The sequence below is a fragment of the Glycine soja genome, chromosome 17 (genome assembly GCF_004193775.1).
Source record: "Glycine soja cultivar W05 chromosome 17, ASM419377v2, whole genome shotgun sequence".
NCBI classification, from domain to species: Eukaryota; Viridiplantae; Streptophyta; class Magnoliopsida; order Fabales; family Fabaceae; genus Glycine; species Glycine soja.
Window position 1 is genome coordinate 37815765 of NC_041018.1, and position 18477 is coordinate 37834241.

Consider the following 18477-nt stretch of genomic DNA (forward strand, 5'->3'; position numbering starts at 1 on the left):
TACTCTGTGGGTACTAGCAAAATGATAAAAAAGCAGTCCCCAGCAATAGTGCATTCCATTTTATCTGTTTCATTAACTTAGACACTTCACGAATCTCCCTACATGAAAATGCAATGCTTTTTAGTTACTGGAAATGAGTGGAGTCATATTCAAGTTGGAGAAGTTTGATGTGCTTAGAATGTTAAACATGATTCAAATTTGACATTGGTCTTAGGTTTCTTCAAAAACAACTTTTTCCAAGTGCTTAAGGCACTAACAGATTTAAGACCTTTAGTCTCTATATATAGTTACATCTGAAAAAAAGTTTCTTTAGTTACAAAACCTTTTACTTAAAGACATTTCCTTTTACTTCTTAAACCTGATTAAAATTTGACTCTTGACAACGGAATGAGAAATTATGGACAGTAAAGTTCAAATATCTAAAAATAAGAGGGACAAAATATAAAAATTCTAAATATATACTTCTGTATAATTCTGAGTTTATGATGCCATGAAAAAAATGCTTCAAGGTTCAATTCCTTTTCTATCAGTTCTGAAAGTTGAAAAGTTCCCTATAAGGATTACATATAAAAGATTCTGACTATTGTGTTTGTAATTTAATTCAGGAAAAAGTCCTACTTGATGAAAATGCCAAGCTCACTGAAAATGGCAGGCTCTCTGAGAAGGTGAAGTTACTGCTATTTGGAATTAATTCTGTGTGGCCTATAGTTCATTTGGATAATATTTTAAAGCAGATAGAAGCAGTGGCAAATTATGAAGGGGACAGTTACATGGGCAAACCAGTGAGGATAAATTGTCAAAAGGCGATTCTGATGATGAAATGCTCAGCTCTGTTCTCAAGTAATGTTCCTTTACCTTCCCGTTTATAGGATCACCACTTTACTGATCAACGATAGGATCAATAATTATGTTCACAAATTTACTTTGATGTTGATGCTGAAGGACCTTTGTCTACTAGCCCTAATCAGTTAGACGGTGACAAAATAACAGTAGCTACGAATCATAAATCTGTGAATTTGGAGGGAAGCCTGTTGGTTCAGCACCTGTAAGTTTATACTGAACTTTTATGCTTATTAATTATTACTGGTATTTTTTCTTCTATTAAATTTATGTTTCCTCTAGGAAATGAAATGTTGTCATTATTGTTCATCTTAATTTGACAATTTTTTTATATACATTTTGATGCATCGAATGTGTTTAAGTCTTCTCTAAGTTTGTGTTCAATTTCATATTTATAGGCAAAAAAAAAAAAAGAGTCCAGGCTTTCAATAAAGATCAGGAAGCTCTAACCAAAGTTCTATATGAGCAGTGAGTACCACTTGGTTGCCTTGCATTTGATCTCTTTCTGCTCTTTGCTTCATGACTGCTGAATGGATAGTTAAATAAGAAAATTCAATGTTTTCTGAATTTTCTATATTATTTTGCTTAGGATGACAAATAGCATTTCAATTTAGATTTTGATTTTGCTGTTAATAGCTGGGTTGTTATTTCTGCAGATTCAAGGACCACAGAAGATGTAGTTACATGATAGCCAATGCACTGGATAAGGATGGTAAATTCACTACTGCCCAAGTCTCTCGAAAACTTAAGCAGCTTGATTTGTATCTTCCTCTGCCCAAGGATGGTAAATTCACTACTGCCCAAGGGGTGCTTCTCCTTAACTAACACAGCAATCGGCATTGATGTCCCTGCAAGGACTATGCAGGTATAGTTATTCAGATGTAAATATGAGCATACCAACTAAGATTTTACTACATTTTGATCCTTTTCTCTACTTTATATCTTATAAATTCAAGGTGTCTATAAATTCAACATTGGTGTCCCTACATTTTGATCCTTTTCTCTACTTGTTTGGTCAGAAAGATGCTAAAGAAAATGAAAAAGCAACCACTATTGTTTGTGGAACTCCTTTTCTGGAAGACTCGGAGGGAATGCCATTACATCAATGCTGAATATTTGTTGAGCGAGCTTGGTCATTTGAAGAAAGAAAGTGCCAATTGGAATAACACTCAGGGAGATGAAGAAATTGGTTCATCCCCAACAAAGGTGTGGACACAGGATATCAAAAGTAAGATAAAACCCTCAAACTTTGCTTCTAAGCTTTTATGTATGATTTTGTACTTTCTATTTCTTTTGGGAAATTTTTTTGAAGCACTGAGATGACCATTTTTAGATTGTGGGACCAATTTTCAATTTATGCTTCTTGATTGATTGGTTCGTAATTATTCTTGATCATTGCAAAGAATTATCTGCAATGAATCTACTCTTATTTTTGTTTCTTTCTTCTGCAATGAATCCATGCGCCCCTATAGACTACTTGTGGGATGGTCTGAATTGTACTTATCCCGGAAATGACTCCCCAAGAATCACAACTTTGTAAGTCGTGTTTAACAATTTAATATCATAACTTTATAAAATTGAAATGATAACATATATAAAAAGCTTAAATATATTTTTGTCCTTCATAAATATTTATTGTAATGAATTTTTGTTTTACACTAAATTTTTAATAAAACAATACTTTTGTTTATTTATTCTTAATATTTTGTTTTAATTTTTGATAAATTAACACATTATTTGTTCTCTAATAAATTAGTAAATTTTATTTTAGCTCAAACTAATAATAAATGAAAAAAATTATCAAGAATTAAATACAAAATTATATAATTTATTAAGGATTAAAAATAAGTGTTAAAGATCAAAAATAAAAATTATTATTTTACTAAAAATTTAATGTAAAACATAAATTTATTAAAAAATATATATAAAAATCAAATATTTATTAAAAATAAAAACATATTTAACCTATAATAATGACTAGGCGTGTAAAACAGGAATTTATCTTCAAGTGGATGTGTGTAAAACATGCAGGAATTTATCTTCGAGTGGATTGTCAAGAAAGATAGACCCTTCAATTTAAAATCTCACCATGCTGGAGAATTTGTGAGTTTATTTTATTTTATTTTTCCTGATTCAATAATGATGAGACCTGCAGAAAAAACCTCTTATTTTAATTAATTTATTTTTTTGCTTTGTATTATGTGTCAACAATCAATATGTCATTTGGTACATGTGTCAAGATTTAAATATATCTAAAGGGGCAACTTAATTATTTGCTTTCCAGGGATTTTATCAAATAATAGCTGAAAGGATGAAGTTCCCGATTTTCTGTCTCAATTACAACACTTGAAGATCCTGTAAGTTACTTGGACTGTTACTTGATGTGGGACCAATTTTCAATTTATGTTTCTTGATTGATTGGTTCATAATTATTCTTGATCATTGCAAAGAATTATCTGCAATGAATCTACTCTTATTTTTGTTTTTTTCTTCTGTACAGACAAGCTTTATGTTATTAAAGGCTTTGCACCTACCTCTGGCACTAACAGTGACAAAGATGATCATAAGTACGTATACAACTTGACATCAAATTTTACTTGAGATTTTATAGTTTCTGATACTTGGTTTACTTGGACATAACAATGGGGAGCAATTGATGGAATATGAATCTCAAATTGCTCTAAGGAGAAGGAAGAAACTTGTTCTTGATGGTGATTTGGAAAGACAAATCAAAGATCTCCATGAGAAGTAGGTTTGAGCAGATCAAACTTTTGTCTGAACTTTGGAGCATGATTTAAATTAGAGCCTTGTCAAAAAGAAATTCAGTCTTTTTTATTTTATTTTTTTTACATCATTGGTACAAACATTCTTAAAAGGAGTGAGCAAGATAGATCAATTCATAGCTTTTCAATATTTTGTTGAATTTCATTATTTGTACTGTATTTCAATTCATAGCTTTTCTTGTACTAATTTAACCTGAGTTTATAAATTTCCAAAAATTAAAAAAAAAAATCAGCATATTCTACATTAGTTCAATTATAAACGATGTAGAAAATATCCTCATTCTACATCGGTTATGCGATAAACGATGTAAAAACTCTTCAAATTCTACATCGGTTGACTGTAGACCGATGTAGAAACATCCTCATACTACATCGGTTTTGGTGATAAACGATGTAGAAAATCTCCTCATACTACATCGGTTTTACGATAAGCAATGTAAAAAGCTTTCATTTTCTACATCGGTTGATTGATAACCGATGTAGCCATGTACCATATCTAGATTCTACATCGGTTGAACTATAACCGATGTAGAAATCTTTCACTTTCTACATCGGTTGACTGATAACCGATGTAGATATCTACCCATTCGACATCAGTTTTAGCCTTAGAATCGCTGTAGAAAGCTACCCATTCTACATCGGTTGTCTAAACCGATGTTGAAAAGCCGGCCTTCAAAGACGGTTATAAAACCGATGTTGTGATAACGACCCCGGATTACCACCACGCGTCATAATCAATGTAGAAAGGCCGTTAGAATCGATGTAGAAAACCTATTTTTTAGTAGTGAAACATTAATGATCAAATGAGTCTTCACTGACCCAATGTTGGAGAAACTATTGCATGTCTCTGAATTAATGTATCTATGATTTGATGTAACATTATTTTAATTTAATTAATGATATTTATGTTAAATATTAACAAAATTGTTTTTTTTTATAATAATCTTACTTCTATTTAACTCGAGAAAGATTACATATATGTCTTTGTATATCTGTGTTGCCAAATTGAGAAACTTGGGAATCAATATTCAGCCACGTAGGTGAGTTAGGGGGTTCGAAGAAATGGTTAAAATTACTTTCCATTATTTATAAAGTCTGAACATAAAAGATAAACAAGAAAAAAAAAGAATGCAAGTTATGGTGCTCAATCACATACAATAAGGAAGGAGAAAGGCCATATATTTTGGAAGATTCTGCACCATGGCCATGTTTCAGCACTAAACAAGTGCACTTTTTTCAATTCCCACTACAGCCAAAAATTGAATGATACCACAACACAAATTAAAAAGTCTATAAGCTCCAAAACTAGGTGTGCTTTTCTCACAAAAGTTGGTCCCTTATTCATATTGGACATTTTTCCCTGTGCAAGGGGCCAACTATCAGGGGAACAAAAAAACTACACAAGCATTGAGGTGCCACGTGGACACTTCAGAATGGCCCCTATCACCAATGTAGCAACAATTTCACATTATAAATAAATAATAGAACAAGTGTAAACCTCAATATCCAAATTCCAGTTAAAATACCTCATAAACCCTATACTCGTGATCAATCTGTCATTTTAAAAACAAATGGCTGAATTCACAGAAAATTTGCAAAACATTTCCTCATCATCTCCATTCTTAGACATTGATCCAAGCATGGAACTCCTAAACCAATTCATAGGGATGAACCAATTATATGTGCTAGACAACTCAAACTTGATGCCTTATTTCTCCTGTGATACCTTCTTGGGCCCCCAAGAACCTGAGTTTCCAGGAAACTTGGAAGAAGATTTTCCTTTTCTCTTCCATCATGTCAACCACAATGCACCTCCTGTTTCCCTCCCCATTTTCCAAGCAGAAAATGAGATCCATGAAGGTAATAAGAGGAAATCAATGGATCTTCTTGAGACCAGTTTTGCTAATTCAACTTCTGCAGTTTCTGAGACTGGAAGCAAGATCAAACATGTAAATTTCTTCTGCTATTGTTCACTTTTCTTCACCATGCAGCATGCTTTGTGTTGGATATTTATGTTTAAAATTGTATGCAAGAGACCACGGAGCATGTAGATCAATAGGGTGTGAGATTATTTTAACTTAACCAGAAATCTTGAATTTGAATCTTTAGTATGCAATTACGTTAAATAGTGGATTAAAAACTCGAATGGAGAGTTTTAATGCTTATAATGATCCTATCTTATTCGAATAGGATTGTCTCTGGTAGAGAATACCTATATAGTCAATACAAAAAAAATTGTATGCAAGACCAAGACTGAATTTAGTATGTTATTTTATGTGAATAATTTCAGAGTTCTGGAAGAGGAAAGAGACTGAAAAACAATGTTACAGAAGAAGAGGAGAAAGCAAAGGAAGTGGTTAATGCCAGGGCTAGAAGAGGTCAAGCTACTGATAGTCACAATTTAGCAGAAAGGGTGTGTATTTAACTATATATAATTCTTAACTCCACTTTCTTCAAGCCAAGGCAAAAATAATAAAACAATCAAATATATAAATATACTCAATCACTTTAGCTATTGTCTATCTCTTTGATTATGATGAACGTGGACTAACACATATTTATGTATCGTTTATTGTTGTTCAGGTTAGAAGAGGGAAAATCAATGAGAAATTAAGGTACTTACAAAATATTGTTCCAGGATGTTACAAGGTAAAGACATTAATTTTCATTTAAAAAGCTTCAGTTTGTGTCTAATTCTAACTTCATGAACCAAACTCTTGTTTTAATTTTCACTAATGGGTGCAGACAATGAGTATGGCAGTAATGTTAGATGAAATCATAAACTATGTGCAATCCTTGCAGCATCAAGTAGAGGTAAGAGAGTAAAAGTCAAAAAGAAGAGAAGATGATGACCGATTTCTAATATATGTATCCAAACAAAACTCGTGTTACTTAAAATCAATTCTATAAATTCACTTGATCTTAAATCAATTATACAAACACACATCATACTAATACGAATTCACGTTTGACTTTTCTTGCCCAGTTCCTTTCTTTGGAGCTTACAGCAGCAAGTACCTTTTATGACTTCAATTCCGAGATAGATGCTTTTGAAACAATGCAGGTACCTACTTTAAAAAAAATTTCATGGTCTCATTTAAAGGGAAAAAAAGTTATATGTAGGTTTTAAATTTTAATGGTTGCTCATTTTGTGTGGAAATTAATTGATGAGCATGGAAACCTCCCAATTATGTAAAGTTTTAAACTATTGTGAGAAGTGGTGAATATATGAAATATTGTAGTTAGTTGCCATTTGATGATCAAATTCAAGGTAGCTTATATTTATTTATTTGATTTGTGCATGGCAGAGATCAAGGGCATACGAGGCAAAAGAGTTAGGCAAGTATAAAAGAGAAGGACATGGAGGAGTTTCTCTCCTTCAACCAACATGGCACCTTTGACTTCAGTTTTGGATATGTTTTAACTCAGCAGCCATATTACAAGACATGAGATCACATTTCATCTTCTCTTTTACTTTCTACAAAGATCAATTTGAAAATGAAAGTTAATAAATAAATAGAAAAAACCTACATTTCATTTTTTTTTTTGTGGAATAGTGGTTGGTTGCAGTACTTGCAGATTTGACAATATATTGCCAAACACATACACCAATAATCATAGCACAAAATAACAACAATCATACGGGAAAAATAAATAACAAGAAAAAATTTATGTCATGTATTTCTGTCTACGACTGAAGCATATATGTGCAGTAGTACTCTAGGCTAGTTATTAATTAATCAAACAATAATTGGAATTAATTGCCACTTTACATGTAAAATCTTGAACCTAATTTTTTTTGTTTGATATGTTTTGCCATAGCCAATAAGTGTTGTACCTTATTATTCAGCAGAAATTATATAATATATACTATGACTATTCATTCATGATGAACCTTGCTGGATATATTTACGTACGTACACTTCAATGGATTCTTTCCTTTTCCGCAATGAAAAGGCGCATATCCTTTTATGATTTTGGGATATATTTTTAACACATTTATATATACGGGTAGAAAGACTTTTTGTCGTGTCTCTTCTTTATTTTATTTTTCCTGGTAATATTGTCGTGTTTGTTTGTTTTTATTTTTTTTGGGTTGAAATGTTAAATTTGATACATTATAATTTGTAATATTTAGTATAGATCATATATCCTTTATCAAAGACATTCTTCAGTAGGATTCACTGCCATGAGTAAATTTTTTTCTTCAAATATTTAATATAACTATATATCAGAATTTGAATGAGATTATTGATTAAGTTAAAATAATTTTACACCAATTAATTCACATCTTCAATATTGATACATTGATGTGTATATATTTTTTTTAATTTACTAATTTATCTTTTTGCTTAATTATTGTCTATGTCCTCATTTTTTTTTGTAAGACATTAAATATGATATATTGTAACAATGTTTGTTTTATTAGACATTGACATGTATGCTATTTTTAGGTTTTTTTTCTCCATACGTGTCTATTTGTCCATACTTTTTGGTGCCTATACTATTTATGGTAACATATATATATATATAATAATAATAATAATAATAATAATTTTTAAAAATATTTATGCTTTCACTTTGGATTTTCTAATTGTTTAATTACTTTTGTGATTGTATTTTGATTACTATACATGCGATCTCATATCGTAATTATAGCTTTTGTTGTTTTGTAATGATTTCCATTATCTACTCTCCATCTTACCAAGAATGAATTTTGTATCATTTCATCATATGACTAAAGACAGTTTTTTTTTAATGTTTTGTTATGACTATGCACAAAAGTTAAAAGGACAAATTTTATTTCATTTTGGTTTTCTAAATGTTGCTTAATTACTTTTGTGGTTGTATTTTCACTATTATGATTACATGTGATCTCTTATCTTAATTATAGCTTTTGTTGTTTTGTAATGATTTCCGTTGTACCTCTACTCTCCATCTTACCAAGAATGAATTTTGTATCATTTCATCATATGACCCTATTAAAATTCTACACACATTTTTTTTTTTTATGTTTTGTTATGACTATAAGCAAAAGTTGAAAGGAAATTTTTTATTCCATATTGAAGTTGCTCTTTCCGAATTAATATTTTTATTGTCAATTATATGTTGCATTTTCACAATTGAAGAGTAAGTCAACATATTTTGATTTGTGGTGAAGAAAATTAGAAGAACACAAGTTATTAAATATTATGTACAAATGGGTATTTAAAAAATATATAAAATATACCAACGCTTTGAAATTTAATTTAATTTTCTATAATGCTCATTAATCATTACTGGTTTTTAATTTTATTTTCAAATATGTGATAAAGTTCAAGGTATATAGATGAAAATGAGAGAAAAGAAAAATTTGAATATTATTTTGGATAATACTCAAATGAGTAAATAAAATTTTTATATGAGTATATTGAGTCTTATATAACTAATGCTAGTGAATTGTTATATAGTTGGTTATAAGAGTAACTAATTTGTAATTAATTAAACTAATTAATGTTAGTAACAATAATAATTTTTACCTCTAATAGTCCCTCATAAGCGGGAAGGTGTTTATAACACTTCTAGCTTGGAGTGAACAATACAAAAGCATATCAAAATACAATGAAACTAAGTAAAACTACAAGGCCCTTACAACTTCTTCCAGCTCCAATAGAGCCAACAGTCCAAATCAATCATAAAAAACTTGACCATCAAGTAGAAGCCACAACACAAGGCCACTTGGAAGAAGCTACAACCATCAATCCATGAAGCTATCAAAGCTTAACCACCAAGCAGAAACTATACCTCAAAGTTTAACCACTTAACAAAAGCAATATGATTTAACTGTCAAGAAAAAAAGCCAAAAACAATGCTTAACCACTCAAGACAGAAGCAAAACAACAATTCAATGTTTAATCATCCATGAAAAAAGCTCAAACAATGCTTAATCACCATGGACAAAAGCTTACATCAACAAAAAGCATCAACAAATAGAAGAATACAAAATTTGTTTTCAATGAGAACTTTTCACAAACACTTTGTGAACCAATAGCAACCACAACTCTAATCTGTTATCAAACAAGAATACTCACAAACAACTTGAAATTTTAAGATTTTGTGTTTTGAAGAAATTTTAGGAAAGTGACATCAAAAAATGAAAAGAGAAATATGAGGAAACGATAAATAAGGATTGAACAAAGTAGGTGTTGGCCGGAATCGGTGACTCGTGATAGAGGACGATGGCGATGGTGAACAAAAAGGTTGATCAATAGTGGCAACAGAGAGAAAAAGACGAACAGAAACATAAAAGGTGAAAGATCAGCGAAAAATTTCTATGATGGGTGATAAGACTCTAATACCATGATAAAGTTCAAGGTATAGACATAGAAAAGAGAAGAAAAAATTAAATATTATTTTAGATAATGTTCAAATAAAAAAATCAAATCTCTACATGAATACATTGAGTCTTACATAAATAATACTAGTAGATTATTATATAGTTACTTATAAATGTTTTGTAACCCACTAAACTAATTTATGCTAATAACAATAATAATTTTTATCTCTAATATTATGAACATACAATTAATATTTTTATATAATAAATTTATCTTAAGTTTATTATTATAAATTTATATGCATAATCTTGATATATTTTCATGCATTACACAAGTTATTATACTAGTTTTATATAATTTAAAAATAAAGAAAAACAAATAAACCATGCATCATGGCCCGTGTATGATGATATTCCCTATACTTTAAAATTTTAAAGGCAAGGGTTGATTTGATGTGTACAAAAGCAATTGAACTATATTTACCGATACATGAAAATCATTTTAGCTTCATTTAACTTTTAAGCCAAACTCTAAATGTATCTAAACTAAATACTTCTATAAAAAATATATATATTCTTATAATCTTACTGATGTTATGTTAGTTTATTGTGAATGAAATTATTAAAAAAATATAATCTACTTTAAATCCATATTTATATTTTAGCTCAATAAAAAATTATTGTTCCATAAAAATAAAATAAAAAATTTGAAAGATGTAAAAAATCCCGTGCAACCCAACTACCAGCTACAGACAAACCGTAGCCAGTACGTAGTTAGCAAAGCAAGTTGCAACTCACTATGTGAGCTGGAAACTTTGTCGGTGGCAAGATAAATGCTTTATTCTTTTTGCGGTGACAAGTTTCCCCAATTTTGAGCTGGACAACAATTTCGGCACATGGGAAAAACCAATTTTTTTTTCAAGATTAACAAATATTTTTGTAAAAACGAAAATTAAGGTCAAGAAAAATATTATGACACTCTCTACCCGACATACATATAAATAAATAAAATATAAAAATATTGATAAATCAATTTATATGTAAAAATGTACCTTCCACTTTACCGTCAAAGTGAAAGATTAATTTTTCTCTGCAAAAATATTATTTTACAAATTTTAACAATGAGAATGTATAAAAATGGATTCTGAAGGTGGTGTCCAAATTTCACGATGATCCAACGATTGTAAAGTTTAGAATTGTAGTTTTATTGGAACATGATTGGGGTATCTGCGACAAAAAAAAATTAAGTGTGAGGGATATTTCTTTCACCATAGACATTATCTAAAAAATTCCAATAACAAGTGTGTGCGAAAATAAGTTCTAAACCATATGTGCAAAAAGAGAAAGTTTTGAGAAAGGAAGAATAAATACGAAGTTGAGAGAAAAACAACACAAATGTAAAGAGTTACATATTACGTCTCTCTAATCATTCATGTGGTACTCTGAGCTTTTTTTTTTTTTTTTATAAAAAAAAATTCTATTTTATTTCTTATCAAATAAATAAATAAAATATTATTTTTATTTTTCTTCAAATCATTATTTTAATAGAATTATTTCTTCTTAATTATTTAATTATATTTTTTTTATCATTTTTCTAAAACTTTATTTATTTTTAAATAAAAATTCTTTTTAATTTAATTTATGAAAAATAGGATGTTACAAATGTGATTTTCTTTAACTACATGAATCTGTATTTTGGGAATAATTTGGTTGTTTCTTTCCGTATTATGCATTAATCTTTAAATTTAAATGTTTATGATTTGTTTTAACAGGAATAGGTAACTTAAAAAATGTTTATGCTTCTTTTGCATACGAAACTTTGTTTTCATAAGACGTGACATTCTGACCTAACATCCTGATAGATTTCAAAATCTCACCATAAGTAAGTATAATGTTATATATTATATTAATTATAATTATTAATTATATGACGTTTTATTTTTGTTTAGGGAGTGAATAAACACATCCCCTATTTTTCCCTTTTGAGGAAGAGAGCCGACAATATTGTTTTAACTTAAGATTTTAATAATCTAATCGTTTTAATAAAACTACAAATATTAAAATCGTTATCAAACTTGCTTGGTCATCATGGTGTATTTTAATAAAATTACCATCTTCAGCATTTGTTTTATCTGAAAAGAGACTTCCAGATCTGACGCATAAAGTATTCTATTCCTATGCATTTTTAGAAGCATTTTTTTTCTTTTCTAAAATGGTAATTTTTTTTTACCATATTATTGAAATAAAATATTCAATTTCCACATTTCATTAAAGAATTGGTTGACCAACTTTTAATGGGTCAACCCTTTCAATTTATATTTTTCATCCACACTCAAATCTCGTAGCTTTCTTAAAAGATTCAAATTCAGCATCAAATAATTTATTAGTAATGTAATCTTTAGTTGGATGAAAAGAAAATAAAAAAGAAAAAATAGATAACTATTTCCTTTATTTTTTTTTATTTAATAATAGAAATTTTGAGTTGTAGAAAGAAAAATCAAAATATTCCATCTTTCCATTTTTTCTTCAATTCAAAATTTAAAACTTTTTCTCTTTGTATTATTTTTTATTTAAAATTATTCAACTAGATTCTTTTAAAAAATAATATTACGTCCTTAGTTGGAATGAAATGAATTTAGACTTAAATCCTTTAAATAAAATCTCATATGGAATCTTAGTCTTGTAGAGAGAAAAAAAAAATAATTAAAAAAGAAATACTCCACCCTTATGTGATAGTGACAAAAATCAAATCATATTTAAAAGATTAATAAATACTTCATATTTGTAATAGAAAAAATGGGATCCAAACATAAAGAAAGAAGAATGATAGATAGATACTTCACTCTCAATATGATGACCACAAAAAAATCAAATAATAATAAAAAGAGTTTAATGTATATATATTTATTTAATTATAAATTATCATTTGAATTATTTTAAAATTTAATAAACTTATTATATATAATATATTATGATTGAATGATTATATAAATTTTTTTAATCATCGGTACATATCCTTTATTCTCTAGTAAAAATACATTATTATTTATATCTTTTCTTCTATGATTTTTTTCCTATGAAGGAAACATAAATTTAGTAGTGTTTACCATTGCTGCAGATCTGAGTTGAAGAGGCATTGACAAGTTATTTCCAAATTGTCCCTCCAATCACCAATCTCACAAAACAACAAAATCCCGATCCTGCCCTCGCTTCAAGCGGAAGCAGTGACGTGGCAAAATCACTAAGGAGAATTTAGTAATAACCGTACCCATAGGTAATCGGAGTCGTTCTTCATTATATTATATCACTCTCTGGTCTCAACGAACATAATTCGAAAGACATCACACTCACACACAGATCTCTCTATCTATCGTTCATTGTCGTTTCAATCTCAAACGCCATGGCGTTTTGGAGATCCCTCGCGTTCTCTGCGATCCTTCTCTCGCTCTTCATCCATGGCGCTCTCTGCTTCTACCTCCCCGGCGTCGCTCCACAGGACTTCCAGAAGGTTCGCTCCATTTCCATTTCCATTTCCATTTCACGCGAATGTGTTTTCTTAGATTTTCCGTTCTTTAAATTTTCTCGTTTATTTTCTCCTTAATCGCTCGATCTGTGTGTTCGAATCTGAGATCTGAGATGAATATGACTGATTCTATATTTGTTTTGCATTGTTACGTTATGGAAGTTGTGATTTGCGGTTATTTTTTGCATTTTTTTAAGTGATAATGTAGCAAGAGTTACGGTATTGGTATCTGGAGATTATTGTTGCAGTGCATTTAATACGTAGAAGTGTTGTTGTCGTTGCTATTTGTGTTAATTTCACTTTGATTTGGTGTCGGTGGAGAGATTTAGATACTTCGGTGATGTGATTTGTGACGCATTTCGATGATTTGATCCGCTTTAGTTACTGTGATAATGTTAAACTTTCTTGTTCGAATAGTTTAACGTTGGCGGTTGGTTGAATTTAAGCTCAACTGTGATAATGTCAATTTGACCTGGATGTTTATACATAACATGTTAGACACTTAGACACTCAATGTACACTTCAAATGCTGTTATCAGCTGCGCTGACAAAAAAAATATGCTCTTAGTTGCAATGCTATACTTTTTTCTTTTATACTTTTGTTTATTAAAGTTTTACACTGATACTAATTGGAATTCCACAATAATTAGTAAAGTTTTTGCAATTTGTTATGGCTACGATGACTTTTACTCATTTTTTATTTTAAAACATGACTCTTTCTTCTGATTTAAAATTTTTGTTTTATGTTAATTTTAGATTAAATTTACACAATGTATTATAACCGTGTCATGTCTAATGATTTTTAGAATTTGTCTTATCTCCATGTTGTGGCAAATTTGTTTGTGTCCCATGTTGTATCCATGCTTCCTAGCTTGTAATTAGATTTTCTAACGTGACCTCTTTGTTTCTTAGCAGATGGATATTTAGATTTTCTTATGCCTAAACTCTACCACCTTTTGTTGCCTACTGTTGTACTTGTGCATGTGCTAAGAATATACTTTTTTCTTTCATTTTGTTGTTTCTTGTTATATTTCTTTTCTATTTGTTTCTTTACGAACAATTGGACATCCACATTTGATAATAATGCTACTTTGCATGTCTTTTGATGCCCCATTTAATAATAATGAATATCCAGAATACTTGCATAGATCTATTTCTTTACTGACTATTCTATTTATATGGTGTAGGGAGATCCACTGCAAGTAAAAGTAAACAAATTGACTTCAACGAAGACCCAGCTTCCTTATACATATTATTCTCTTCCTTATTGTCCACCAAATAAAATAGTGGATAGTGCTGAAAATCTTGGAGAAGTGCTTCGTGGTGATCGCATTGAAAATTCTCGTTATGTGGTATGTTTTATATGAAATTTTAATTCTTGTGTTGTTAATTATGTTATGCTAATCAACTTATTTGCTCTGACATATATGCAGTTTAAAATGCGTGAACCACAAATGTGCAATATTGTGTGTAAGCTTAAACTTGATGCCAAAACTGCAAAAGAGTTCAAGGAGAAGATTGATGATGAATATCGAGTGAACATGTATGGCATTCAGTCATTGCCATATATTTTCATGCCACTTTTCTGCTGCAATCTTGATATCTTATAGTGGACCTACCTTTTACTTGCAGGATCCTTGATAACCTTCCTCTGGTTGTTCCCATAAAACGGATGGATGCAGACTCTACTGTTTATCAACTCGGTTTCCATGTTGGACTCAAAGGGCTGTATAGTGGGGTATGCTCTTTATTTTATTGGACAATGTTTATTGTTGTGAATGCCACATGTTTTCTTGTGCTTACTTTGTTGAAATACACAGAGCAAGGAGGAGAAGTATTTTATTCACAACCATTTGGCTTTTACTGTCAAGTATCATAGAGATACACTTACTGAATCTGCTAGAATTGTGGGCTTTGAAGTTAAGGCATTCAGGTCAGTATTTTTGTGCTTGCTTTGTTCTGTTAAGTTGTTCCATTTAACAGATGTGGTTTGTATGCAATAGTGATTTTCCAAATACGAATGTTGCTGTGCAGTGTTAAACATGAATTTGAAGGGAAGTGGGATGAAAAGACCACCCGTTTGACAACCTGTGACCCTCATGCTAAACACACAGTTGTCAATTCCAACAGTCCTCAAGAGGTTGAAGAGAACCAGGAAATTATCTTCACATATGATGTTGATTTCCAGGTGAGGTTATCTTGATTAAATATTACATTTATACTTTCTTTCGTACTCATGGATGGCTATTGGTGGACATAAAAGCCAATTAGTTAAAAATATGGTCTGAGTATAGAGTATTTATGAATTATGACCAAGTAGAAAAAATTCCTCGAGTTAATTGGCAGTTTGTCTAGTTTAATATATTTTTATTTTTTTTGTGCCTTCTCATAACTTAATTTCTTTATTGTTTCTTCCATCCAAGTGGAGTCATCTTCCTCTTCCTCCTCTTATTCTCATCTTTGTCATCTTCTTTGACCTGCTTTTACCTTTGCCTACATTCAGGAGAGTGATGTGAAGTGGGCTTCAAGATGGGATGCCTATTTGCTGATGAGTGATGACCAAATTCACTGGTTCTCAATTGTGAACTCATTGATGATTGTTCTCTTCCTCTCAGGAATGGTAGCAATGATAATGCTGCGTACACTTTACCGTGATATTTCAAAGTACAATGAGTTAGAGACCCAAGAAGAAGCCCAAGAAGAGACTGGTTGGAAGCTTGTCCATGGTGATGTTTTTAGGCCACCAAATAACTCAGATTTGCTGTGTGTTTATGTTGGAACTGGTGTTCAGTTTTTTGGGATGATTCTAGTAACAATGCTGTTTGCTGTCCTGGGGTTCCTTTCTCCTTCAAACCGAGGCGGGCTAATGACAGCCATGCTCTTGCTTTTTGTTTTCATGGGGATTTTTGCTGGTTATGCCTCTGCCCGCATATATAAAATGTTCAAAGGAACAGAGTGGAAGAGTATTGCCCTCAGAACTGCAATCATGTTCCCCGCAATCGTTTCTGCCATTTTCTTTGTATTAAATGCTCTCATATGGGGACAAAAATCATCTGGAGCTGTGCCATTTGGAACAATGTTTGCCCTGATCTTTTTATGGTTTGGGATCTCGGTTCCACTTGTTTTCGTTGGTGCCTATGTTGGTTTTAAGAAGCCTGCAATTGAGAATCCTGTGAAGACAAACAAAATTCCAAGGCAGATCCCTGAGCAGGCATGGTACATGAATCCAGTCTTTTCAGTTCTGATAGGAGGAATCCTTCCATTTGGAGCTGTTTTCATCGAGCTTTTCTTTATCCTTACTTCAATCTGGTTGAATCAGTTTTACTACATCTTCGGTTTCCTCTTCTTGGTCTTCGTCATCCTCATCGTCACTTGTGCTGAAATCACCATTGTGCTTTGCTACTTCCAGTTGTGCAGTGAGGATTACTTGTGGTGGTGGCGATCATACCTCACATCTGGCTCTTCTGCCCTATACCTTTTTCTTTACGCAACATTCTACTTCTTCACCAAGCTTGAAATCACAAAGTTGGTATCTGGGTTACTATACTTTGGTTACATGCTCATAGCATCCTACGCCTTCTTTGTCGTAACCGGAACCATTGGATTTTATGCGTGCTTTTGGTTCACAAGGCTCATCTACTCTTCAGTCAAGATTGATTAGTTATAGCAACCACTGGTTTGGATTAATCTACTACACTTCTGAAAGGATGAAGACCGGTTTGTGTAAGGATTTTGAAATTCAGGTACTGTCATGTTCGGAATCAGATGTAACCTTATTCTATACAATTTTGAATTGTGACGACACTGTTATTCTTTTGTTTCAATATCTTTTACTTGCCTGAGTTATCGAAGTATAGGTTTTTAAGGTGTACCCTGCAGTCTAACTTGGCTGTTGTTTCCTGTGTTACTGTCGGAGAATTACAAGTTGGCTCCTTCTCAAATGATTTTTTATTATTAGCGGTGTAATAAATATGATATTTCAACAACGTAGTTCGCACTCATGACCATCTGTTGTACCTCTTTCTTTAATCTTGTTATTATTCGGACCCGTATGTTTTTCTGTCTTTTCTTTGGTTACTCTTTATGCCGATAATGAACCGAATGAATTTCAACATAGTTTGAGACTCAGTTTCCCAATTGATTTGTTGAAGTTGAATTTGATTCATGAATTGAACTTGAGTTTAAAGTTAAATAAACTATATATAACTTGACTCATTTGATTTATGAACAAATTTAATATATAATTTTATCTATTTATATCTAGATGTATCTATAGATTGATTTGTTGAATTTGATTCATGAATGGAATGAATTAAATTTGAGTTTAAAGTTGAACAAGTTTAATATATAATTTTATTTATTTATATCTAGACGTATCTATAGATTTAATTGATTAATTAAACTTGATTTATCCACTAATTTATTTATTTATATTTAGTTCTATTTATAGAAATAAATATTAAATATTTTATATTATTAAATTTCAATAATTATTTTTAGTTAATTTAATTTTTTTTGTGTGAAAAGAATAAATAAAAACATGTACAATATTTATAAATTTAACATATACATATATTTTGATATCGTTAATTTTTTATTAATTTTATATTGATTTATTTTAGCATAAAATAAATAAATAAAAATTGTAAAATAATTATAATTTTAAATTAAGGCGAGCTAAAAATAAAGATTTATTTTGAGCCTAATTACGAGCTGAACTGATATTTTTTCACATTAAATAAATAATTCAAGGTGTTAAGCAAAATTCTTTATCAGAATGGAATTGTGAGAACGGCGACATTTTATCAGGGCCCCTTATTGTGTTCCCTGTTTTAGATTGTTTGTTCTAATCGAAAATTTCCAAAGCAACTCAGGCAGTAAATGTATTGGTCAGTTGTCAATGCTTTCATCCTATTATTTTTATCAATAATTATTAATTATTAATTTGTTTTTTTTCGTAGGAATGATCAAAACTGTAAACTTTCTCTCATTTTCCTCTTCCTTAATAATTCAAC

At 30.5% G+C, this 18477-nt stretch overlaps 2 protein-coding genes and 1 long non-coding RNA gene across 3 annotated transcripts; all 3 read left to right on the forward strand.

Moving 5' to 3' along the window:
* The first annotated feature begins 998 nt into the window (after positions 1-998).
* On the forward strand, positions 999-1508 carry LOC114392995. Its single transcript, XR_003662450.1, has 3 exons — positions 999-1045; positions 1239-1308; positions 1497-1508. It is a non-coding gene; the product is annotated as an uncharacterized LOC114392995 (long non-coding RNA).
* Positions 1509-5157: 3649 nt separating this feature from the next.
* Positions 5158-7403, forward strand: LOC114392210 (transcription factor BEE 1-like). The gene is made up of 6 exons (XM_028353264.1): positions 5158-5572; positions 5914-6036; positions 6207-6272; positions 6369-6437; positions 6610-6687; positions 6932-7403. Exons 1-6 carry the CDS (start codon positions 5195-5197, stop codon positions 7022-7024), a joined length of 807 nt encoding a protein of 268 aa, XP_028209065.1. The 5' UTR covers positions 5158-5194; the 3' UTR covers positions 7025-7403.
* A 5841-nt stretch (positions 7404-13244) lies between these two features.
* LOC114393368 (transmembrane 9 superfamily member 8-like) lies at positions 13245-17491 on the forward strand. The gene is made up of 7 exons (XM_028354676.1): positions 13245-13447; positions 14650-14814; positions 14896-15005; positions 15095-15200; positions 15283-15395; positions 15497-15650; positions 15966-17491. The coding sequence occupies exons 1-7, from the start codon at positions 13340-13342 to the stop codon at positions 17121-17123; spliced, it is 1914 nt and encodes a 637-aa protein (XP_028210477.1). The 5' UTR covers positions 13245-13339; the 3' UTR covers positions 17124-17491.
* Positions 17492-18477: the final 986 nt, after the last annotated feature.